Genomic DNA, 24,998 nt, shown 5'->3' with positions numbered 1-24,998 from the left:
TGATAGAGAAAATTAGTATAAGAGAAAAATATTACTGTCCACAACTTATCTTACATACACACAAGTTACACAATTGATAGTTACCAATTGCTGTGACACATACACATATATAAAACCAGTTACGTAATGACATACCACACTGACCAAAGTTTAGACATCAATTTTTCCAGGACAATACACGTGGAGGAGATATATCTGATCGTTGTCAATGTCACTTATGTGGAAAAGGCAGCAATGGAAGTAACCATTCGGGTCATATTTATAGCGTTGTGAGATATGAGCTTCTCTGATTAGATATGTTCCCCAATCCTTGTTCTCAAACTCGAGTCTTCGTTATAGGCCCAATATTTTGGAGAAGTTAGAAAAAAAAAAAAAAAACACCAAAAGAGAGAAATATCAGAGTACTGAAAAGGGAAATATCTCCACAAATTTCGAAACAAATATTTACTTCCCCTCCTTTCGGATTTTTTTGATTTCCTAGATCAATTTTTAGAAAACTAATTAAGTTTTTCAAAATCAAAACCCTAAAGTTTCTTGCCTTATAAAATCCCTTGCATCACAGCCGTCAAATGGACGTGTATCCCATTACTGCTTCATTGTTCTTTACGTGTGTTAACAAGGTTATATGGTTCAGATGAAATATTTCTGAGCCTTTTGTAACCTTCTTTTGCACACGCCTTGGATTTTCTTTTGGCTTTTTTCATGTTGTTCATTTGAACTTTAGCCTTTTCATCTTACCTAAAGAAAATCGAAGGCGTTTGTAGAAGAAGGTTTCAAGAAAAAGTTATACATAGCCACTTTCTTTAAGTTATGTTTACAGAAATTAATCCTCCTATGACTTTGAGGTGTATAATCAAACCCTTATCTAGTAAATGCTTTGTTTAATTGCATACTAAATTAATTCACTCCAGAGTTCCTTTTTGACTTTTCCTTTTATGCCACAGGTGACTAACTATGAGAAGAAGAAAAAGATGAAAGGTATTCGTCTTGAAAGAGCTGGTTAGCTTCTTGAACTATCTAGATTTGGCATTATGACCACTAACCTCTTCAATTGAATGAAAATTATTATGGATGGTGTCTCACAGATTTATTATGAATCTTTATGTTGCAGGAACAACTCTTACTCATAATTGGAGATGCAATCATAGATCTAACAAATAATTAATTATTATTATACCTCTCATGTCTCGGAAATTTGCACCCTGTGATTAATATATTGGAATCATTTTTATTGCTCACAGGGTGCAAACTTTAGAGACTTGAAATGTGTAATAATAAAATAAAATAAAGTGGTGCATAGAGCATGCGGTTTAATTTGTCTGAATTTCTTCTCATACGATCCTTAACAAGTGGGAAAAAAACACAAAGCAGAACTGCCACACTTTGGTTGCTCTATTAGCTTGGTCGTCTTGCTCATCACTAGCTATGCTATAGCTTGTGGAGGAGATATATTTGATCGTTTTCACTGTCACTTATGTGGAAAAGGTAGTGAAGCACAGCAATGGAAGTAGCCATTAGGGTCATACTTATAGCGTTGTGAGATATGAGCTTCTCTGATTAGATATGTTCCCCAATCCTTGTTCTCAAACTCTTTGTGTATCTCTCGAGCATCAAAAGTATCCATCTTTTTGCTTTTATCTTTTCTGTAGCTTGCATTCATTACTGTGGCGTGTAGCTGCAGATAAGGAACAAGCATGAAGGAGAAGCTGAGACATTGTTATATCAATCTTTGTCTTTGTCCTAGTGGCAAAGTGATTTTGCACTTTCTAATACAATGGAATACTCAAAAGGGAAAGAGTAAAACATAAGGAGAGTTTAAAGCATTACACCTTCAAGCGTGACTTTGCGTCTTTACCAGCAAATCCAGCATTCTCAAATGCATCAATGATAACATCTGAACTAGAGAGTTAAAGTCATGTGTTTGGTCTCCACATATTAAATACCAAGTCCATCTTAAAACCAAGGCACACAAGGAAATATAAGCTCTTATAGAAATTAGGATACGACAAGCATTTAGCAGGCGACCTTCATGCCCAACTTCTTCAACAGGAACATAGAGAACACGGGTTTTGTCTAAAGATCCATTCATACAATCCTTAAACAAGAGAAAAATATACAAAGCAAACCATTGAGATTGGTTCAAAGATTATGTTTCAAGCCACTAGAAATGTAGCAATTACCAATCCCCTGAGTCTTATGAAGACAGGTCGGTCCTTCAAAGCTTGCCTCACATTAGAACAAATACTCTGCTTTTCAGAAAAAACACAACACCTCAATCATCAAAGCAATTCTAGAAGAAGAAGAAGTATGTTATATCTCTTGATAAAGAGGAATCAATCATACCTTAAGGATATTCTGAGCTTTAACCACAGATTCATTGTTCTCTAACTTCAACATAACCACAGTCAAATGGAAAGTTTTGGGCGAAACAAAGATGGATTTTTCGATTCCCATTTCTGTCCAATATAAAAAGAACCATGTCATTGAAACAAGTTTTATACTAAAAATATTATTTTCTTAATTTGGTTTGTGATTTTACCAGCTAAAGTAGTCTGAAACGTCAATGGATTCTTATCATTGTTACCCAATACAGAGTTCTGAAAAGCCTCAATATTTTTCTTCAACTCAGGGTATATGGCTAATGGAAGTGACACAAAGTGTGTGAACACTTCTCTATGAGCCTGTCCAATCTACCAAGCATTTGAGAAATCAAGTGTCCACAGCAAGTAAAAGAAGATCCAAAGTATAGCAACATGTAAAAAGGTCAAAGATTGAGATTTTCTCTACGCTACAAGCCTACAACAAAGAATCTAGAAAATTAATCAACAAACCTGCTTCTGATTGCCTTTGAAGGCAAGAGGAGTTTGATGAGAAGAGGAACAACGATTCCATAAATTCTCCATAGCCTTGACACGCCTCAGTTTTCATACACGAATGAACCCAAACCAAACCAAGAAACCGTAGAGGATAATCAATGGAGAGAGACTTTTTGATAAAGAAATTGCAAGAGACATGGTCAATGACGACCGACCACACAAAGCCTCTCTCTCTCTTTCGCCTAAGCAAATAATTAATTACTCATAAAGTTTGGTTTTAATAAATACACAAGTTAATAGTATTTTGAGTCTGGCCAACCCATGACGGAGTTACACCTAAACTCATCTGTCATACATCTTCCACCCGACACTCGATGTAAGCAAAGAGGAAACACTTTTCCTTCTTTCCGGGTACCAATATCGTTACTCGAACCCTGGTGAGACTTCTTCATCATGAAGAGCCACTACCACTTTGCTGGTTGAGTATTGGTCGTTAATAGTATTTTGAGTATTTTATTTTTTTACGCTTGAATAGAAAGTAGAAACTCGACTTTAATTGGTTTTCTGAAAACTCGAGTCTTCTTGGTTCGCTGACTAACCAAAAATTTCGGAGAAGTTAAAACAAAAAAAACAAAGCAAGATCAAATCACAGAATCGGAAAGGAAAATATTGATCTCCGCAAATTTCGAAAAAAATATTTTCTTCCTCTCCCTACGGATCTCTTTTTGATTTTCTAATTCACTTTTTAGAAAACTAATAATTAAATTTTTCAAACTCAAAACCCTAAAATCTTCTCACCTTATAAAATCCCTTCCATCGGAGCCTTTTGTTACAAACTCCTTCACTTTTTCTTTTGGCTTTTTCATGTTGGTCATTTGAACCGTAGCCTTATGTTACATAAATCGTCCTAAAACCTTGGCAGGGAGGTCCTCCACACACAATATTTACAAGGACGTTTTGCACGTTGCATTCTTTGAAATTGATGTGAATATTGTGTGTGGAGACATCTTTGTCAAGGTGTTAGATGATTTATATTAAATTAAACTTTTATGATTTCTACCATGAAATCTAATTCCCAAGATCATCTAGATTCAATTTAATTCAACCACACACTTTCTTGTAGAAGAAGAAAGACTAACCTTGATCCATTGCTTAATTAGGCTTGTAATGGAATCAATTCACCAGTTGATTTCTTCTCCCCTTTGACCTTGTTCCTTTCACGTGATCTTTGATGGAGAAGATCACTAACTCTTTTGATGTTTTTGTGTCTAGTTATTGTTCTGTTTCTGTTTCTCTCGTGAGGAGAACAAAAACGTAACCTTTGACGTGTTTAACACCACACATATATATACATGTATATAGCATCTACCAAGGGTTGTATTGGTTCGTAATAACCACCACTTTAATAATGCATGAACATAACATATACATGTATATATATTACTTATAAAATATAATTAAGGCAAGGGAAGAGGGTTATCAATACACCCGAATTCTAATTCTTTAATCGAAACCGATCCATCACGGTATCGTCTTTAATATTAGAATCTTTAACTTTAATATAAACTTGAACTTTATAATTAAACCGAAAGACATATAGGCCACATAGAATAAAATATTCTTACATTCTCCCACTTGGCCTTTGTGTCAAGTTAATGGTTTAATTACTTTAATGCGCGCTTTAACATCAAATTTATTAGATCTTTAATTGCTTAAATTAAAATTAAAATTGATTGAATCATGGCGGTTACACATCATTGAACGACATGCTCCCTTCCATGTATCACAAACCAATTCTAACTTTATAATTTCCTTACAATGAGAGAAACCTTAATTCTCAAAATAACTATATGTTATCCATAAACCTTAAGTGTATACACATACTTTAACTATAACATACTTAATAAATCCAGAAACGTTACTTTAAGTGAATTCATAGTATCATACATAAAACGAGCATACTACAATCAATATAGCAAGGCTTTGTCTATAATCCCCATACGCTCTACATGGCCAATGAACGCCTTGGGTGGTAGACCTTTAGTTAACGGATCCGCAACCATCATGTCCGTCCTAATATGCTCAAATGAAACTCTACGTTTCTGCACTTCTTCTTTTACGGACAAGTACTTTAACTCCATGTGTTTAGCACCCTTCGAGTACTTGTCATTCTTAGAGAAGAATACAGCTGCGGAATTATCACAATAAATTCTCAGCGGCTTCTCTATGGAGTCGACAATCCGAAGTCCTGAGATAAAGTTCCGCAACCACAATGCGTGAATTGTGGCCTCAAAGCATGCCACAAATTCGGCCTCCATAGTGGAAGTAGCAATGACAGACTGCTTCCCACTTTTCCAAGATACTGCTCCCCCAGCTAATAGGAACAAGTAGCCAAACGTCGATTTCCTGCTATCGACGCATCCAGCATAGTCTGAATCTGAATATCCAATAACCTCAAGGTTATCGGATCTCCTGTATGTAAGCATGAGCTCTTTGGTGCCTTGCAAGTACCTGAGAACTTTCTTTGCAGCTTTCCAGTGATCCATTCCGGGATTACTTTGATATCGACCCAACATACCAACCGCAAAGCTTATATCTGGTCGAGTACATGTCTGAACATAGTTCAAACTCCCAACCACTGATGCATAGGGAATTCTTTCCATTTCCTTACGCTCCAATTCATTTCTTGGACATTGCATTTTACTGAACTTGGCCCCTTTCTGAATTGGTGCTTTTCCAGCAGAGCATTCATCCATTCTATATCTCTCTAAGATCTTTTTGATGTATCCTTTCTGAGACAAACTTAACAATCCTTGTGATCTATCTCGAATAATTTCTATTCCGATCACATAAGATGCCTCACCCATATCTTTCATTTCAAAGTTCTTAGAGAGATATTTCTTAATATCATGTAACATACCCATGTCATTAGCAGCAAGCAAAATATCATCAACATATAGGACTAAAATTACAAACTTGCTCCCACTGACCTTAATGTAGATGCATCGATCAACAATGACCTCTACAAATCCATATGTCGTAATGGTATCATTAAACTTTAAATACCATTGTCGAGAAGCTTGTTTTAGTCCATATATCGACTTTTTCAGCTTACACACCAAATGTTCATTTCCTGTGGCCACAAACCCTTCAGGTTGGTCCATATATACTTCCTCCTCAAGCTCTCCATTTAGAAAGGCGGTTTTCACATCCATTTGGTGAAGCTCAAGATCATAATGAGCCACCAAACCCAAAACAATTCTAAGAGAATCCTTCTTTGAAACTGGAGAGAAGGTCTCTTTATAGTCAATACCATCCTTTTGGGTGAAACCCTTAGCAACAAGGCGAGCCTTGTATCTTTCAATGTTACCTTTCGAGTCGCGCTTAGTCTTAAAGACCCATTTAGAACCAACGGTCTTGAAACCGTTAGGCAACTCTACTAAGTCCCAAACATTGTTATCACCCATAGATTTTATTTCTTCTTTTGCGGCAATTGACCATTTTTCAGAATTGTCACTTTCCATGGCTTTTCGGAATGTGATCGGGTCTTCATCAAGGCTTATGTCACATTCACTTTTAATAGCATAAACCACATAATCATTTGAAATAGCAGATCTTCTTTCCCTTCCAGATCGCCTTAATGGTTCTTGTGGTACACTATGATTCTCTTCTTGAATAGTGACAGGTTCATTAATTGTCCCTTCATCTAGTGGGGTTGGTACATCATCATGTTGTTCTATTGTGTCATTTGACTGTACTGAAACAATAGGAACAACAACCTTAGATGGAACATCAGGTGAAGAAACTTCAACCTGAATTTCTTGAATGTCCACCTTTCTTGGTTCACCACTCCCACTAGTTTGACCATTCTCAATGAACCTAGCATTCCCCGTTTCAACTATTCTCGTACTATGGTTAGGGCAATAAAATGTATACCCCTTTGATTTTTCAGGATAGCCAATGAAGAATCCACTGACAGTCCTAGAATCAAGTTTCTTTTCATGTGGGTTATATGGCTTTACTTCTGCTGGACATCCCCAAACACGTAAATGTCTTAAACTAGGTTTCCTTCCCGTCCACAGTTCAAAAGGAGTCTTAGGAACTGCCTTACTAGGAACCCGGTTTAAGACATACGTTGCAGTCTTTAATGCATATATCCACAATGAAAGTGGTAAAGAACTATTACTTAACATGCTCCTAACCATATCCATTAATGTACGATTCCGCCTCTCAGCTACACCATTCTGCTGAGGAGTACCAGGCATTGTATATTGAGCACAAATGCCTCTACTCTCAAGTAGCTTTGCAAATGGACCTGGACATTGTCCACTTTCAGTGAATTTACCATAAAACTCACCACCTCTATCAGATCTCACTACTTTTACTTTTCTATCTAATTGCCTTTCAACCTCATCAATGAACACCTCTAAGATATTCACCGATTTAGACTTTTCATGTAGTAGATAAGTAAATCCATAACGTGAGTGATCATCAATAAAGGTGATGAAGTATTTTTCACCACTCCAAGACGGAGCATCGAATGGGCCACATATATCGGTGTGTATTAACTCAAGAAGTTGAGTACTTCTTGTGGCTGGTTTCTTTACAATGTGTTTAGTCTGTTTTCCTTTAATACAGTCTATACACACATTTAGATCACTAAAATCCAACTGAGGAAGAATGTCATTCTTTACCAACCTCATAATCCTTTCTTTGGAAATGTGACCTAATCTTTGATGCCACAAGAAAGCTGAACTTTCATTAGATGCACTACGCTTAATGCCTTGACTTTCAATATTAAACAAGGATTCAGAAAATTTTGCATCAAGATTAAACCGATAAAGTGAATCAAACAAAGTACCACTTCCATAAAGGTAATCATTTCGGTACAATGAGAAAACACCATGTCCAATCTTAAAAACAAAACCTAAATTGTCCAATCTACTTACGGAAACAAGATTTCTAGAACATTTAGGTACATAGAGACACCCTTCAAGATCTACATGACAACCAGTGTCCAAGATCAACCTATAAGTCCCAATGCCTTCGATTCTTGCCTTCATTCTGTTTCCCATGAACAAGTATTGATCAGCCCCTCTTATGGGCTGAATCGAACTGAATCCCTGTTCAATATGAGACACATGAGTAGTCGCACCAGAATCTAACCACCAAGTATTATTAGGCACTTCGATAAGATTCAATTCAGAGCAAACATAAATATGTTGCGTACCTTTCTTATCGAACCAAGCCTTTCTCTTCGGACAATCTTTCTTGAAGTGTCCCATTTTCTTGCAAAAGAAACACTTCCTTTCCTTATGGATTTGACTTTCAGGCCCTTTCACAAAAGTCTTGTCCATCTTCTTATCCTTAATACTTGGTTTTCCCTTTCTGCTGCTGGCACTTCCAAGACCCACGAGATGAGCAACTTGATCCTTCATCTTCTTTAATCTCCCCTCCTCTTGAACCAACATAGCCTTTAACTCCTGATAGTTCCATTTATCCTTAATGGTGTTGTAATTCACCTGGAACTGGCTAAACTCAAGAGGTAGAGAGTTCATGATGAATTGAACCAAAAAAAGCTCATTAACTTCCATTCCCAAGGTCGTTAACTTGGATGCCAAGTTAGACATGTGTGTCACATGATCATGGATTGGCTGAGACCAGTCAAACTTTTTCGTAGTAAGCTCACTCATGAGCCCTCCTACAATCGACTTGTCAGCCAAATCCGATTGTGAACACTCCTTAATTTTCTTAATGAATTCCCTCGCTTTCTCTGTCTTAGGCATAGATGGCTTAACACTTTCCGCCATCGTCATCCTCATGAGATTCAAACTCAACCTGTTAGATCGCTCCCAAGACTCATAGCGAGACTTTTCAGTTTCAGAGCTCTCTTCTGTAATGGCTGAGGGTTCCTCATCCGTGAGGATTGCATGGTCCAATGTCATTACACCCAGTGTGAACCGGATCTGTTCAGACCACTCCTCATAATTCAGCCCATTAAACTTCACGACAGAGTTAGCAGATGCAAACAAATTTGATGAAGCTGCAAACATTTCAACATGCTTCCCTATTAGTGCTTTGACACTTTTATACAGATTCTAAGGCCATAAATAAATTTCAAAGCATATATTCAAGCAACCTTTGGGCAATACTTAAATACTAGCACTTTTAGCGATGCTAAATATTATACTTTTTATAATTAATCAGATCACACATATAATCAAATTAACATGTTACCTTTGGATATACATATTATTGACTATATTGGAAATGATTAATTCTTTTCGTATCATTAACTATCTCCAATGATCCACCTTTGGATTATCTCCAAGGATATAGATAATAAGATAATTGATCAATCAAAACTTTAATGTCATTTTTTTTTAGCAACTCTTTAATCATGATCAATTATAAATCTTTAAATTTTATTTTTAATGTCCATATATGTAATATAACAAGGCCACTTTGGTGACTAACAAGTTATATACAATATAAACACTAAAATTCTAATGGGTATAAAAAAAAAATTTATATTATGTTAGTATTTCATAACACAATTACCCTTTAATAAAATGCAGCGGAAGCATTTTAGATACACGATATAACGTGTATATACATAACATTATTATGCAATCAAACAATAATACTTTCTACGGTACTGCATATTTTCAATATTTTACAATCGTGACTTTTCATATATGCAGTAACCATCAACAAGACATAACAGAGACTTTGACTTTTGAATATGGTTCTACGTGAATCATCATGCACACAGATACAATCATGAACCGGTGCATATTCATGTGCCATAAAACCGAAAGCATAATTATCAATAATGACCCAGATTCCATTCGTTCTTTTATGTGTCAAATAATTAAAACATTCTAACGATCATGAATGCACATTTAAACACGAGTATATCTTGATCAACAAAATTCCAGAATTATAATGAACCTTTAAAACATTCGTTCATGGTGCCGTACGTTTAAACTTATGGTAAATTAAACAAATCTAGAAAGAGCTCTGATACCAAATATTAAATTAAACTTTTATGATTTCTACCATGAAATCTAATTCCCAAGATCATCTAGATTCAATTTAATTCAACCACACACTTTCTTGTAGAAGAAGAAAGACTAACCTTGATCCATTGCTTAATTAGGCTTGTAATGGAATCAATTCACCAGTTGATTTCTTCTCCCCTTTGACCTTGTTCCTTTCACGTGATCTTTGATGGAGAAGATCACTAACCCTTTTGATGTTTTTGTGTCTAGTTATTGTTCTGTTTCTGTTTCTCTCGTGAGGAGAACAAAAACGTAACCTTTGACGTGTTTAACACCACACATATATATACATGTATATAGCATCTACCAAGGGTTGTATTGGTTCGTAATAACCACCACTTTAATAATGCATGAACATAACATATACATGTATATATATTACTTATAAAATATAATTAAGGCAAGGGAAGAGGGTTATCAATACACCCGAATTCTAATTCTTTAATCGAAACCGATCCATCACGGTATCGTCTTTAATATTAGAATCTTTAACTTTAATATAAACTTGAACTTTATAATTAAACCGAAAGACATATAGGCCACATAAAATAAAATATTCTTACAATTTAATCGAAATAGAAACACAGAATCCGCTTTACTAATGTCTTATTTTTGGAGATGCATAAGAGATCTATCAAAGGTTTGTAATCAAACCATTAACTAGAAGGGTTACAAACCTTTGGGAGATCTCTTATTGCATCTCCAAGAATAGAGACTTGGTGATTACAAGCGTACGATTTCAGATGCACACCTAAGACTTTCCACAAATTCCTTGTTCCCTAAGTTTAACATACGCATTCAAGCACACTTAAATGGAAAGTCTTTTCCTTGAACATAAAATTGGGAATAAATAAATTTATGAAAGTAATCGAAGTTAGTGATGACGGAGAACACGCCTATTCGGTGTATTGCAAATTTGGTAAATAAATAAAATGGTTGATTAGTCTTCTTCAAATACGTGTCAAATATGGCATTAAAATTTGTTAGTAAAAAATAAATCACTCTGTGTAGAGTGATCGTGAAAGATGAAGTTAGTATAATGGCGGGACACGCGAATGAGGTGCAGAAATGTTCTCTTTTATAAATTTTAATGCAAATTTGCAAATCCACAAAACTTGTTTTTATCTTTAATTCATCAATAACAAAACTTGTTTTTTTGGCTCCTATATTATTTTTGAGCCATACCATCGCATCTTCTTATATAAGGAAAGGAATCACCGGCAAACAAAACATCTTCAACCACACAAAAATGTCTAAATTTATCCCGGAAGAATTAGCCATTGAAATATCACCAAAGTATTGAAAAAAAAGAAACCAAAGTATAATTTAGTGTAAGCGTCATTCCTAAGAGCATCACCAACGTTCGTCTCTCTATTTCAGTTTCTCATATATGTGTGAACACAACTTTTAAATGTGAACATAAATAAAGTCATATTTTATTAATAAATATTTTAGTTAGACTAATTATAGTAGGACATCTGTGAGAAACGTTTCTTAAAGTCTCCCAAAAGAGCGACGACTCTCTCCTTCTCTCCTCTTTTTCCTACTAGATTATGTACCCGCGCGTTGCGCGGGATTTTAATTCAATTTTTTTTTATCAATGCGTATTTTTAATATAAATATAATCATTCGAATTTGAAGAGATTTTATTTTAATCATTTGCATTCTTAGTCCAAAGTTTAGAAAATAATTATGTTGTTCACTACATTTCCCTTGTTATCTTCGATGATTCACTCGTCGTCTCTCGACACCTACTCTTTTTTCACCATCTAATGAATCACATGTAATATATTCGACTACGAATTGGTTCCCAAAACAGATTACTATTTTTTTCTTTATTTTAATAAAGAGAGACGATGCAAAACATACCCGTTGGAGATGGCCTAAGGTGTTTATTTGAAGCGAGCCTTTTTTATTTATTTTGTTTGCACTTTTTAGATCTCAAAATATTGCATAGCTTGTGAATATCTCTGTTGTAGGAATTAAAAGTGGGATATAATCAAATTAAAGCTCTTAATTGGAGAATTATTACACATTCTACTTCTCTGAAGTTTTCACCATGTGATTAATATCTTATAGAATCATTTTTACTGCTTATATGGTGCCAATTTTAGAGACTTGGAATGTATAACAATTAAAAAGAATAAAGTACGACCTTCATTTCAGGCTTCTTCAACGGATGTATATAGAACATGCGGGGTTTGTCTAAAGATCCACTCATACGACCCTTAACAAGGGAAATAAGAAAACACACAAAAGGAGTTGATGATTTTGAACTGCTGATTACTTTTAGCTACTTGCTCTTGTTCTTGTTCTCTCTCCAGTGCCAAGGCTACAGATTCAAGGAGAAGAAGTTGACCATTTCCCGGGTTTATGCTGCTAAGAGACATCACAAGCAAATCCTTATCTGTCAAACCAAACTCCGTTCTAACTAATTCACGTAGCTTTTGTCTTATAGATGTTTTGGCTGTGACAGTAAGATTTTAGCTATGAATTTAAAAAACAAAAACATGATTGGCAAATATTAGTTGTATGCTGTAGCTTTATGCATTTATTATTTAAAATTAAATATTTTTGTAAGAATTTTTTTTAATTTAAAATAAATAATGATATAATATCTAATATTTTATACACATATAAACTACATATTAGTTAAAAATTATTATATATATATATAAAAATATATATATATATATATCTGTATCTACAAAATAATCATATTAATATAGTGTGTATATCATCTATTGTTCCATATATATTGAACAACAGCTGATATAGCTATGAAAATTAAAATTGGTTTTCTAAAGCATCTACAACTCCTTCCAACCGGCCCCATAATCTCCTGGGTTATTGTCGGAGTACTTAGTGACGAGGAAATTCCAAGCTAACTCATCATTGTGACAAGATTAAGAGCTTGGTTTAATAATCTTTGGTTAATATATGGTTTAGTTATGTATTTAGGTTTGTTTATTCGGTTCAGCAATCACATTATATAAACCTTTTGCCATTAGCGAGAATCGATCAATCACAAATTATCTTCTCCTTTCTCTCTTTCTCTCTATCTTCTCTCATCATCATCATCTTCGTTCATCACCATCATCATCATCGAATCCGTTGGTCCTAAGATGATCCTTTCTCTTCTTTGATCATCTTTTGGTAAATAAACAAGATATATGGACTAAATTGGTATTATATCTTCTACAAAATTCTCATTATCAATTGAATCCAAGTCTTTATTCTGCTCCACATGCAAAACATCTTTTCTGAATATAACTTTGTCATCATTATCATGTGCGCATTCTGAACATAAAATTCAAGATAGGTCCAAAGAGTAACCAATAAACGACCACTAAAATAGTGTTTTACAAAAGAAAAACTCATGAAAAACCTACTATACAAGTAAACTTAGTGCAACTTCAATTGGATTTTTCTCAGTTGAATAGTACTCAGTTGCACTGTCCCCATCCACCTCGAGCTCCCTGTCCTCAACCACTTGATACGACGTCATGCCGATCATTATCGGGACAGGAGGTTGGTGTGTTACATGGGTAGCGTTGTCTTCCAGAGGGGGCATAACACCATCAATAAGAAACGACCTAAGCGCGAATAGAATGATAAGCATAGGTGTAATGGCTCATCGCTGGTTGGCAAGACGTTTGAACTGATGAAGATCCGAGAATACGAAGGCGTAGCAAGACTGAAGAAATCTCGATGAGATATCAAATTCTTCAATAATCTTAAACGCTACTAAGGCATGGGTAGTATGAACGAAGATCAAGCCAACGAAGGAAGCCAACATCCATTTAGGCTGGTTTTTGACATGACCGTCCAAGATTGTGAAGATAACGAGTGATCCCCTCTCCCCACACCTCTAACCAATCCGTAGAGATTCTTCCGACGGGGAGGGATCCGAGCTAAGGGTGTGCTTCGGGCGTACAAGACGTAATAGTAAAACACTAGAGAATAGAAAAAGTTACCGAAAAATAACATCAACACAAGGTACAGATTCATCTATGGATCATAAGCTTTCGCAAACATGATGATTGCAAGACCATACACCGAAAGAAGAATAGATAGGCCAACGAATGCTAGATAGTCCGAGCTCAGGAAGATAACTCTCCTCAGCTCCGCAACTTGAGTTCGACCTCATCCCAATCAACATTCCCTAGAAGAGTAACCAGCCAAAGCAACCATAGAGAGATTCGGACCACAGCTTCACAGATTGATTAAGGGAACAAAGTCGATATCTGAGAATTATTTCTCCATCGGAACATTAAATGCAATGCAGAGACAAAGAGAATTATTTACCCAGTGGAGGGAAGGGTTCGATGATGTGATTTACGGCTGCACCCAAGCCCAGTCCACAACACAAGCTACCCAAGTAATGGTTTAAGATATCCAAATAGATGCACATATTTTAGGAAAAACATTTTAGGCATTTTATGTAAAAAAACACAAAATTTTCTAGGTTTTGTTATTAATTCATTTTTTGTTGGGCTTTTCTTTTACTATATTCTATAGGTTAAAAACTTTTAAGTTAATAAAATATTAATTAAGGGGTTTTTAATGAATTTTTTAGTAAAATTTTGGTTTACAAAAAAAATCCTAAACAAAAACAAAATTTTCTCTTCTTTTTTTTCCGTCTTGTATGAATGTAAAATTATATTCACAAAACAAAAAATGTACAAAATTTTCTTTTTGATTGATTCCATTGTTATTTCTTTTTCTATTTGCTTGACTTTAAATACAAAATCGAAGACTTTGTTTTGAATAATAGAATTGAAATAAATTATTTGATTTTTAGATTTTTACTATTGTTTTTTTATTTACAAACTGCTTATGGATTTAACAATTGTTTTATCAAGTTTTCGTATGACTTTATATATATATATATATATATATATATAGTACTATATGACCCATTTATAATTTTGCAAAAATTTATGAAAGTAATAGAAGTTAGCGATGACGGAACACGCCGATTAGGTGTGATGCAAATTTGGTAAACAAATAAAATGGTTGATTAATCTTCAATTACGTGTCAAGTATTGCATTAAAATATGTTAGCATAAATAAATTAATTGGTGTAGAGTGAAAGATGAAGTTAGGATGCCGGAACACGCAAATGCGGTGTAGAAATGTTCTCTTTATAAATTTTAATGCAAATTTGCAAATCCACCAAACTTTTTTTCATCTTTAATTGATCAAAAGACAAAACCTTTTGCCTACCAAAAAAAAAAAAGACAAAACCTTTTTTTTGTCTCCTACCCTTTTTTGAGCTATACGCATCTTCATCTATAAGGAAAGGAACCACGGGCGAACAAAACATCTTCAACCACACAAAAAATGTCGAAATTTCTCCCGGAAGAATTAGCCATTGAGATATTAGTGAGGCTATCGATGAAGGATCTTGCTCGATTCAGATGCGTCTGCAAGACATGGAGAGATCTTATCAACGACCGTGGATTCGCAGAAACGTACCGAGACATTTCTCCGGCAAAGTTCGTGTCGTTTTACGACAAGAACTTTTACATGCTTGACGTAGAAGACAAGCATCCGGTTATGACAAACCCTCATAAGCTCGATTTCCCTTTGGATCAGTCAATGATCGATGAATCAACATGTGTGCTTCATTGTGATGGGACGTTATGTGTCACCTTAAAGAATCACACTTTCATGGTTTGGAATCCGTTTTCGAAGCAATTCAAGATCGTACCAAATCCCGGTATATACCAAGATTCGAACATTCTTGGTTTCGGTTATGATCCGGTTCACGATGATTACAAACTCGTAACGTTTATCGACCGGCTTGATGTTTCCACAGCGCACGTTTTCGAATTTAGAACCGGTTCATGGAGAGAGAGCCTACGGATAGCTTATCCTGATTGGCATTACAGAGACAGAAGAGGTACATTTTTGGACCAATACCTCTATTGGATTGCGTACCGGTCTAATGCTGACCGGTTTATCATACGCTTTAATATCTCAACCCATGAATACCGGAAATTCCCTCTCCCGGTTTTCAACCGAGGCGTGACGTGTTCATGGCTAGGCGTTAGAAGTCAAAAACTCTGTATTACAGAGTATGAAACGTGCAAGAAGGAGATTCGGATTTCGGTTATGGAGAAAACCGGGTCATGGAATAAGATTATAAGCCTTTCAATGTCGAATTTCATCTCTGCACAAGATCGTATCTACGATTATCAAGTCGAATTCGTGGCGTATACTAAAAAGAACGATCTCGTCGTAACATTCACTGGATACAACGATAATTTGGAGATGGAACCTGAAGAACGTACGAAGAAGAAGGTGTTCTTGTACAAAACCGGAGACGAGACATCGGAACAAGTCCGGTTCTGTAACTCTCTAGCCGGGTTACGGTTTCTCTGTGAATGTGTGGAGACTCCTAAGATTATTAATCGCATATTTATTTGACCAAAAAAAATCTCCAACGTTGTGTTGCGGGCGCCACACAGATAACGTGACAAACGATTCAACACATTTATATACGTCCATGAAATTGACAAGTTGCTCGAAATGGTAACGGTCCAATTAAAAAGATCCAAACATCTGAAAGACTTGGGGGCAATAATAGTGAATATTACATGACGCATCAAGTAGAAGAGACATCAAGTCTATTGACGATCGAGGCAGAGCTTTGGAATTCCATTGTCGAGAAAATCATGATTGTCATCAAAGTCATTGAGAAGAGTTGTTTCCCCATAGTTGTTCTACACTATGAGAGCAAAATACAGTGAAATACTTAGTGCAGTTGAGACATGTCGATAAAAAAGGTCACAAGAGAGAACATTAAAGTTTAAGAACAATCCTTTTTCAAAAAAAAAAAAAAAAACAATTTCAATGGGAAGCTTTTTCCATATGACTATAAATAAACAGAGAGATATAAACCAAGATTATAGCAACACACGTTCAAGCCTTTGTGACTCACATATCAAACAGTAGTAGTAAGAACACTCACGAGTTCATAAGTTCTAGGGACTGTAAGCATATGATCAACCCACTCAACTTTCCCCCAAATTTCCCAACTTTTGCGCCTTTCAAGCGAAATCTCCGCACACCAAATCATCTTCTCATAGCGGAGAGAAGTCCCAGAATAATAAGGCAGCTCCTCTTCCCACAAAACAGCTAGCTTTCCGCCATAGTCAGCCAATCTAACACGATAACCAAGATGTAATAACTTGGGAAGTCCTACCAAATTTCTCCACATACTTATGTCAGTGTCATACCATCTGAACGCTCCATCAGAAGCAGAGTAGAGAACATTGTCTATCTTGCAATAAGAATCTGAATACAAATAATGATGCATCGCCTGTCGTGGTTCAACCGTGTCCCATCTACCTTCCTTGGATTTGTAAGCAAACAAATCTTTGTGAGTCGCCACATGGAACTTTCCGTCAATCCATATGCTTCTGCAATTAAAGCTGTCTTTTATCTCACTGCAAGGGATGGGCTCAGGATCCCAAGTTTGTGTTTTTGTGTCGAACACTTCCAACGAGGTCTTCAAATTATCGGAACGGACATCGTTGTACCGCCCTGCGGCCCCTGCGACATATATCTTTCTATCAAAGACGCTAGCAGAGAGTGAAATTAGCTTCACCGGCAAGCTTGGAGCCTCGCGCCACGTGTGAGACCGGCAATCCAGAACAGAGACGCTAGAGGAGAGCGAAAAATTTATGGATTCGCCAATGTTGTAGATATTAGAACCAACCGCTACAAGACCCGAGAAGTGCACACAAGGAGAATCGGGAATTGGGACTCTAGCCAAAACATACCCACTTGACTTCTTCTTCTTCTTCTTCATACTTGTGTCATTGGTTAGGTTTTGATCAGGTTTCAGGCAGAGGGTGAACCAGCCTTGGTTCTTATGAGATTTAAATGTTTTTTTTTTTTTGGTTTAATGTTAAGATGAGATTTCAATGTTAAGCAAACATAGAGACAACTCTCGGTGTAATTTTTGGTAGGTGATAAAGAAAAAACACCAATACTTCAATTCAAATCGTAACCGGAACCAAATCGGACTAACGTTCATAAAACGCGAGCCGATATCTCAAATGACAAAGATCTAACGGAGAGATCTCGATCTAGATGAGTACAACACCATAGTTTCAACACAAACTAAGAAGAAGAAGAAGATTACAACTAAAAATAATTTCTCTGGTTTTTGCATAATGAAGAAGAAGAGAACGATGTCTCTTTTAAAGGGCTTTAGCCCACTTGATCCAATCTTTTCTTTCCACGTGTACTGCAGCTCACTACTCCTCACGTGCCACACGTGCCAGTCTTCTTACATCATTTCTTCATTTCTCCATACTCTAATTCCTATATCAAATCTCCCCTCTTCAAAGAACCTTGACCACAAGGTTCAGTGTTTGGAAATTGTCAATGCGAAACAAAGAGAACTCCCATGCCGTTACCTCCATAGTTCTTCTTAGAGTCTCTTGTGATTCAAGTCCAATCCCAGGGTCAAAGGTTTGGCTTTGTGTGACTTCAAGCTTTGGTTCTACTTTCGCAAAATCCAGTGCAACAGTCCAATACACACGCTGAGACACCGCTACAGCATTCTTGGCCTCACTTCCAAGCTTGTAAACAACCAATCTCCTGCTGCATAAGAGCTGCGTCCCGTTGTCACTGTGTTCCCAAAGAAAATATCCATAAAGCACTGTAGAACACCAACTCTTCCATAAGTACTGTGACATGTGATGTTTCTTCAATCTGAGCTTAGATAGTTCTCCCATCTTCACTAATTCACCTTGGATTAACCTATTTTTGTAGTGAAAGTTCCTGCCTATTTTTATAGTCTTCTCCACAGAAAATTGATCATCTCTCCACTTGTGCTTTATTTGGAACATCACTTCACCAAGTGTAAACTGTTGTAGGTCTTTTAAAGTTTCAAAGACTTTTGTATCATGCTCACTATCTCCGTGTTGTTTCTTGCGATCTTCACCCATCACATCCTCTATTTGTGGCCTGGTTTTCTTAAAACAGCCATCTTTGAGCGTAGACCAAGTCTTACAGAACTTGTTCTTCTTCTTTATCACTACAACTTTGACACTTGAAGCAAAATATTTGTACATCACACCCCCTCTGTAAATCAGTTTGTGTGCTATTCGTGGCTTGCCTCTCTGTTGTTTCCTTAGTTTGAATTTGAATCTCCAACACTTGAAACACTTAATATGCCTCTTTTTACTTTGTTCTCTGAGAGGCATTTTCTCGAACAGTTGGTGTGCAACTTGACTGTTAGGGACACTTGTTGATTTCTGAAGCGACACATCCCTTGCTTTGGTGGTGTATAAAGCTTGCAATATCGTTTCTTGATGATTAAACAAGTCAGTACAGCCAACAACAACAGAGTGGGAATCCTCACAAACAACCGGTGATGCATTGTGAAATCGAAGGCTAGATTCCAAGTTAGAAACCGGTACCTGAAATTGGGGAATCAAGTCTTCCTTCAAAATCGCTTCATGTGCCATCGTTTCAATCGATTTTGTCTCAACCTCAATTTCTACCACTTTTGTATCCTTCGCTGCTTTCGGTTCACTAATCCCTCTGGTATCAGTGTTGCTTCTAGGATGTGCTTGCTCATACAATCTTCCAAGCATGAAACACTGGCTCACTGTTTGTGGCTGAAACATTTTAACATTCACTTGAGTATCTGTTCTGAGCCCTGCTAAGTAAATACTAACCAAGTATGCTTCAGATAGATTCACACGAGATTTGATCAGCTCAAATTTTTCATGATAATCTCTAATTCCATCTGTTTCCTGTAATTGTTTCAACTCAACAATTGGATCAACCTCCAGCTCCTTAAATCTACCTTGCAACAACATTTTGTATGTCATCCAATCGTGCATAACATGCTTCCACAGAACTGATTGTACCAGCCATTGATGCCAAGTAGCAGCCAGATCATCAAATAGGCCAGATACTAAACCTATTTTCAATTCATCCGGTGTTCGATCAACCAAGAAAAATTGTTCAATCTTAAAGAGCCATTCCTTTACTCTATCGCCACCAAATCGAGGACAATCTAACTTCGCCAACCTTGTAACTCTCACATAAGAATTAGAGATACCTGAACGATGTCCATGTGCTGGATCTGATGGAGAATTGGCAGGTGCTGGTGATACACGAGACGAATTGCGAAGATCTTGTACATGAGACGAATATCCCTTGTTCGTCAACAGATTCATAGCCTCGAGCATATCCAAAATATTTCTATCAATCTTCTGATTTCGTTCCTTCACCAAATCTTCTAACGCCTGAATCCTCGATCCAATCGTTTCTTCTGTAACCACTGCTTGCGATCGAGTCTTCGCCATGGTTTCACGAACCACCATTTCCGTGACAAACATCGGAGATCGTGTTGCCGCCATTGATACGAATCCGAGGATGACACAGCTCTGATACCTTTGATAAAGAAAAACACCAATACTTCAATTCAAATCGTAACCGGAACCAAATCGGACTAACGTTCATAAAACGCGAGCCGATATCTCAAATGACAAAGATCTAACGGAGAGATCTCGATCTAGATGAGTACAACACCATAGTTTCAACACAAACTAAGAAGAAGAAGAAGATTACAACTAAAAATAATTTCTCTGGTTTTTGCATAATGAAGAAGAAGAGAACGATGTCTCTTTTAAAGGGCTTTAGCCCACTTGATCCAATCTTTTCTTTCCACGTGTACTGCAGCTCACTACTCCTCACGTGCCACACGTGCCAGTCTTCTTACATCATTTCTTCATTTCTCCATACTCTAATTCCTATATCAGTGACCTGACCTTGTAAAGCTCTGGTGAAGCCAGGAGAGATCGAAAACTCTTGGACACGAGTGAGAGAGTCGGAAAGTATAATCTTGGCACGCGTGCCACGATGATCAATAGCAAATCATCGGGAAGTGACGGATGTAATGTCCATTCCTGCGTCGGCGACTTCTTCTTCTTTTTCTTCGTTGTCTTCCTCTTCCTTTCCATTGATACAGATGGAATAACTTTTAGGGTTTGGGGAATATACGGATCCCAGCGTTTTAAGGTTGAAGACGACACATTAGGCTAAACATTTGTTGGGCTTTTGTTTGCTCTCGAAGGCACAAGCCGGTTTGGTCTTTAATTCAATAATTCAAACCAATTTCATCTAACCGGTTTGGTCTAGCCGGTTTTGGTTTTCTATAATTTTTGTCTTTCAGGTGAGGAAACACTTTATAGATTACAAAAATTGATTAAACTCGAAAAAAAGATTAAGAAAGGATATTAATGGAGAGAGGAATGAACAATGGGCAATCACTCTGGCACTCTCAGTCACCGAAAACTCCAACGACGATGTTAGATCGGGCTCTTTCCTCTCGTCGTCCTCACTCCGACGCCGATCTATCTGCTTCCGGCGAATCCGGAACCGACGAATCTAAAACCAAACGGCCACACATCTACCTCCTTGCTTCCAATTTCCTTTCTCGGATCGGCCATCAGTGGTGGCCTTGTCTCATTCTCGCTCTCCTCTTCCTCGTCCTTCTCTTCCTCATCTCCGTTGCTTTCCATTCTCACAGCTTTGTTTGTATCTCCCGCTTCGATCCCGCTGCTCGGATCGGGTTTTTCGGTCTTGATGGGCTTGAATCGGATTTTGGTGCCCTAGGTGTTCCTTGGTGTAAGCACTCGACAACTCTTTTTCTTTTAAGCCTTTATTTGTTTTGTGTTCAGCATTGTGATTTGGTTTTTGTGTATCCTTGAGAGGCGTAATCACTCGACAATCTCTAGTGATTCCTTGTGGATTTTACTCAAATGCTTTGGTTAGATTTGATCTAGGTTTCCATTTTTGTTGATAGTATTTAGGTCAATTTAGAAATTGTTCTATAAATCTGTTTCAGATGAGGTTTTAGTATCATTGAATTCAAGGCTTGTAGCTTCCACTGGTTAATCTCTGGATAGTAGTGGTTGTGCTGTGTGTAGACAAATCAATGGATAAGAACCATAAATTGCTCTAGCTCACTTTGATTACGAGTTTTATACTCTGAGATAGCAATGTTGTTGTTCTCAATTTTTCCATTAAAGCAACAGGAAGATGAGTTTTATGGCACTTGTTTATAAACAAATTGATTTGTTGTGCTATGGAAGTATTTAATTTTTTTCTTTGGCAAAAGGCAGATCGAAACATGGAAAAGAAGTTGAGTGGACATCCAAAGATTTACTCAAGGGTCTAGAAGAGTTTGTGCCGATTTATGAAACACGGCCGATTAAGAACAACATGTATGGAATGGGTTTTGATCACAGCTTTGGGTTATGGTTCATGGCCCGTTGGCTAAAGCCAGATCTGATGATTGAGAGTGGTGCTTTTAAGGGACACTCCACTTGGGTTCTGCGGCAGGCGATGCCAGATACACCTATGATCTCACTTACTCCCAGGCACCCTGAGAAGTATTTGAGAAAGGGACCTGCCTATGTAGATGGAAACTGCACATACTTTGCTGGCAAAGATTTTGTTGATTTTGGAAGTGTTGATTGGAAGAGTGTGTTGAGAAAACACGGAATAACAGATCTCAGCCGTGTTATTGTCTTCTTCGATGACCATCAGAATGAACTCAAAAGGTAGTTTTTCATTTCTCATCTCCTTCCTGGTATTGAATGTGCGAAGAATTTACTGATTTTCTTTTACATATTTTTAAACGAGCAGGCTAAAGCAGGCACTGAAAGCTGGTTTCCGGCATCTCATTTTCGAGGATAATTATGATACAGGAACCGGGGATCACTATTCCCTGAGACAGATATGTGATCAGTCATATATAAGAGGTGCTAGTTCTAAAGAGATCACACTATAGTTACATGGGTTTGGAATTGGATTGTTTCTCATATGGATCGATTTGTTTTTCTCCAGGAGGTGGACACAGCTGTTTCAAAGACAGCGATGAAGCTAGGATGAGATCAAAGAGGAAGAAGTTCTGGGAAAAAGCAGTTGATACAGAGGAACTGTGCGGACCAGGTGAAACATGGTGGGGAGTTAAAGGAGAAATGAGAGACGATTTCAACCACACCAACACGCCGATCTCATACAATCAACATTTTCAAAACAGTCGCTACGTTGAATCGATTCTCGACGTCTATTGGGAGCTACCTCCAGTTGCAGGACCTTCATTAACCCATCAATCGAGATATGACCCTGCACGTGCGACTCCACCGATAGTAGCCGATGGCAAGCACCGTTTGTTCCAACGAATCGGTTTAGGTCGGCTTGATAAGTCAGTGTTCAATGGGTATACTCAAATGGTATACCTTGAGATATCCAAGCCCGGGTCATAGGAGATTGTGTGATTCCTGCAAAAGAAGAGTTTTTTTTTTCCTTAGTTTATTTTCTTCTTTTCTCTTACAAGTTAAAACTAAAGTTTGTTAATACAGGAGATTGTTTTCTACTGTGGCTTATCGATATGTGTCTTGTTCGGTTGTGATTCAGCAGAGGTTAAAGTAGGCAACGTTTGTCTTTGTAACTCTTGTTCCTTCAGTACCAGTCGGTTTAGATTATCTTAAAATCGGCAAAATGTTAAGCAAACCGGATTGTACTTTCTTTATTATTGGGCCGGAGACTACAAGCTATGGGCCGCCGAGATTCGCTAAGTGATAACTGTAAATTAGTTATTGAAGCATATCTGTGCTCGAAAATCTTTCATCGTCTTTGTGTCGGAACCATGGCGGAGAGATGGAGGAACACGGCTCTACTCGTTATCGATATGCAGGTCTCTCTCTATCTCTCTCTGTGTTGATTTTGTTTGTTCTCTGATATTTTAGAGTCTGAATTTGTTTTCGTTTTGTTCACAGAAGGATTTCATAGAGGAAAGTTCAATGATTCGAGTGAAAGGAGGAAAATCTATAGTTCCTAATGTTATTAGAGTCGTTGAACTCGCGAGGCAGCATGGTATTCTCGTAATTTGGGTAATTCTCCTCTATATCTCTTATCCTTTTTCATGTATATATATATATATATATATGGATGGACTTGTGCATTTCTGTGTTGAAAGAACTTAGAAATCTGAAATTGATAGGTTGTGTTATAAAAATTCGAACTTGATCTCGTAAATCTTGCAAGTTCTGTTTTCAGAATCTAAAATGTGAGATCTTTAGTTTCCAAGTCAAGTGTTGTACAAATCAAAGTTTATTTCTCTAAAGTTACTGGCTTGAGTTTTGAAGGTAATATTTGAATCATATGAGAAGGAACTAATCTTGATTCAGTGTGTGGTAGTTTTAATTGAAAATGTGTTTTTTTTTTTTTTGCATCGATTTAGGTTGTTAGGGAACATGATCCTCGAGGAAGAGATGTTGAGATATTCAGGCGTCATCACTACAATTCTGATCAAGTCGGACCAACTGTTAAAGGCACTGTAGGAGCAGAATTAGTTGATGGATTGATCATCAAGGAAGAAGAAGATTATAAGATTGTGAAAACTCGTTTTAGCGCCTTTTTTAGTACCAATCTTCATTCCTTCTTGCAAACTTCTGGGGTTACCAATTTAGTCATTGCTGGTGAGTTATGTTAAGAGTCTTGAGACTATACTTTTATTGGACTCTTTATTGTTTCTATACGGTTCTCTCAGATTCTGTAACCCTTTGATTTTTCAGGTGTTCAAACGCCAAATTGTATCCGGCATACGGTTTTTGATGCAGTGGAGCTGGATTATCCAAATGTGACTGTTATTACAGATGCTACAGCTGCTGCAACACCAGAGATCCATACTGGTAAAAACCCATCTTTTACTCTTGGTGTTTGTCTTTGTGGTTTATTAACCGTTGTTGGAATCTTGAATATTTGTTTTGTTCTTTGGTCATTCTGCGAAAAGGGAACTAACATTGTCGTAACTTCCTTTGGATCAGCGAATATTCTTGACATGAAGAATATAGGAGTCAAGACTCCTACATTACACGAGTGGTCCGAAGAACTTGCTTGAGAATTCGCATCACAAATGTCATCCTAAGTCCTTCTATCTTCTTTTTCTTGTTTGTACATGTAATAAAGAAAATATTAAATCTTCTTGTTGTAAGTTACAAAATCTCCACTTATTATTTGTATTCCCTTCCAAAAAATAAAATTGTTACATTTAATAAAATACTATAAACAA

At 36.9% G+C, this 24,998-nt stretch overlaps 5 protein-coding genes across 9 annotated transcripts; 3 read left to right on the top strand and 2 right to left on the bottom strand.

Moving 5' to 3' along the window:
* Positions 1-11: 11 nt before the first annotated feature.
* On the bottom strand, positions 12-3,045 carry LOC9321197 (activating signal cointegrator 1 complex subunit 1). Of its 5 annotated transcripts, none has more exons than XM_021031662.1 (8): positions 2,832-3,045; positions 2,540-2,681; positions 2,344-2,456; positions 2,181-2,249; positions 2,005-2,095; positions 1,830-1,894; positions 1,577-1,675; positions 12-309 (listed from the first exon to the last, which is right to left on the bottom strand). In XM_021031662.1, exons 1-8 carry the CDS (start codon positions 2,901-2,903, stop codon positions 151-153), a joined length of 810 nt encoding a protein of 269 aa, XP_020887321.1. In that variant the 5' UTR covers positions 2,904-3,045; the 3' UTR covers positions 12-150. The 5 variants fall into 5 exon arrangements, with proteins under 5 accessions (XP_020887321.1, XP_020887319.1, XP_020887320.1 ...); XM_021031660.1 differs by having other exon boundaries at positions 13-309; positions 2,540-2,690; positions 2,832-3,041; XM_021031661.1 differs by having other exon boundaries at positions 16-309; positions 2,181-2,246; positions 2,540-2,690; positions 2,832-3,034.
* Positions 3,046-14,849: 11,804 nt separating this feature from the next.
* On the top strand, positions 14,850-16,774 carry LOC9319052 (putative F-box protein At3g16210). The gene has a single exon (XM_002885084.2). The coding sequence runs from the start codon at positions 15,227-15,229 to the stop codon at positions 16,313-16,315; it is 1,089 nt and encodes a 362-aa protein (XP_002885130.1). The 5' UTR covers positions 14,850-15,226; the 3' UTR covers positions 16,316-16,774.
* LOC9321196 (F-box/kelch-repeat protein At5g51250) lies at positions 16,631-17,824 on the bottom strand. Its single transcript, XM_021030813.1, has one exon. The coding sequence runs from the start codon at positions 17,700-17,702 to the stop codon at positions 16,833-16,835; it is 870 nt and encodes a 289-aa protein (XP_020886472.1). The 5' UTR covers positions 17,703-17,824; the 3' UTR covers positions 16,631-16,832.
* A 3,265-nt stretch (positions 17,825-21,089) lies between these two features.
* Positions 21,090-23,427, top strand: LOC9321195. The gene is made up of 4 exons (XM_002885083.2): positions 21,090-21,544; positions 22,038-22,482; positions 22,568-22,683; positions 22,769-23,427. Exons 1-4 carry the CDS (start codon positions 21,157-21,159, stop codon positions 23,188-23,190), a joined length of 1,371 nt encoding a protein of 456 aa, XP_002885129.1. The 5' UTR covers positions 21,090-21,156; the 3' UTR covers positions 23,191-23,427.
* A 105-nt stretch (positions 23,428-23,532) lies between these two features.
* LOC9321194 (probable inactive nicotinamidase At3g16190) lies at positions 23,533-24,998 on the top strand. Its single transcript, XM_002885082.2, has 5 exons — positions 23,533-23,621; positions 23,704-23,817; positions 24,168-24,405; positions 24,502-24,618; positions 24,754-24,998. The coding sequence occupies exons 1-5, from the start codon at positions 23,574-23,576 to the stop codon at positions 24,825-24,827; spliced, it is 591 nt and encodes a 196-aa protein (XP_002885128.1). The 5' UTR covers positions 23,533-23,573; the 3' UTR covers positions 24,828-24,998.

The sequence above is a fragment of the Arabidopsis lyrata genome, assembly GCF_000004255.2.
Source record: "Arabidopsis lyrata subsp. lyrata unplaced genomic scaffold ARALYscaffold_3, whole genome shotgun sequence".
Lineage (NCBI taxonomy): Eukaryota > Viridiplantae > Streptophyta > Magnoliopsida > Brassicales > Brassicaceae > Arabidopsis > Arabidopsis lyrata.
The sequence above is the reverse complement of the archived record's forward strand: the minus strand, read 5'-3'. Positions and strand labels throughout refer to the sequence as shown.

Coding starts and splice junctions, on each gene's coding strand:
- LOC9321197 (XM_021031660.1), bottom strand. CDS start 2,903: ATGGAGAATTTATGGAATCGTTGTTCCTCTTCTCATCAAACTCCTCTT. Junction 2,250..2,343: donor AAGCTCAGAATATCCTTAAG/GTATGATTGATT, acceptor TTTTCTGAAAAG/CAGAGTATTTGTTCTAATGT. Junction 2,096..2,180: donor TCATAAGACTCAGGGGATTG/GTAATTGCTACA, acceptor CTCTTGTTTAAG/GATTGTATGAATGGATCTTT.
- LOC9319052 (XM_002885084.2), top strand. CDS start 15,227: ATGTCGAAATTTCTCCCGGAAGAATTAGCCATTGAGATATTAGTGAGG.
- LOC9321194 (XM_002885082.2), top strand. CDS start 23,574: ATGGCGGAGAGATGGAGGAACACGGCTCTACTCGTTATCGATATGCAG. Junction 23,818..24,167: donor ATGGTATTCTCGTAATTTGG/GTAATTCTCCTC, acceptor GCATCGATTTAG/GTTGTTAGGGAACATGATCC. Junction 24,406..24,501: donor TACCAATTTAGTCATTGCTG/GTGAGTTATGTT, acceptor TTGATTTTTCAG/GTGTTCAAACGCCAAATTGT.
- LOC9321196 (XM_021030813.1), bottom strand. CDS start 17,702: ATGAAGAAGAAGAAGAAGAAGTCAAGTGGGTATGTTTTGGCTAGAGTC.
- LOC9321195 (XM_002885083.2), top strand. CDS start 21,157: ATGGAGAGAGGAATGAACAATGGGCAATCACTCTGGCACTCTCAGTCA. Junction 21,545..22,037: donor TGCCCTAGGTGTTCCTTGGT/GTAAGCACTCGA, acceptor CTTTGGCAAAAG/GCAGATCGAAACATGGAAAA. Junction 22,684..22,768: donor TGATCAGTCATATATAAGAG/GTGCTAGTTCTA, acceptor GTTTTTCTCCAG/GAGGTGGACACAGCTGTTTC.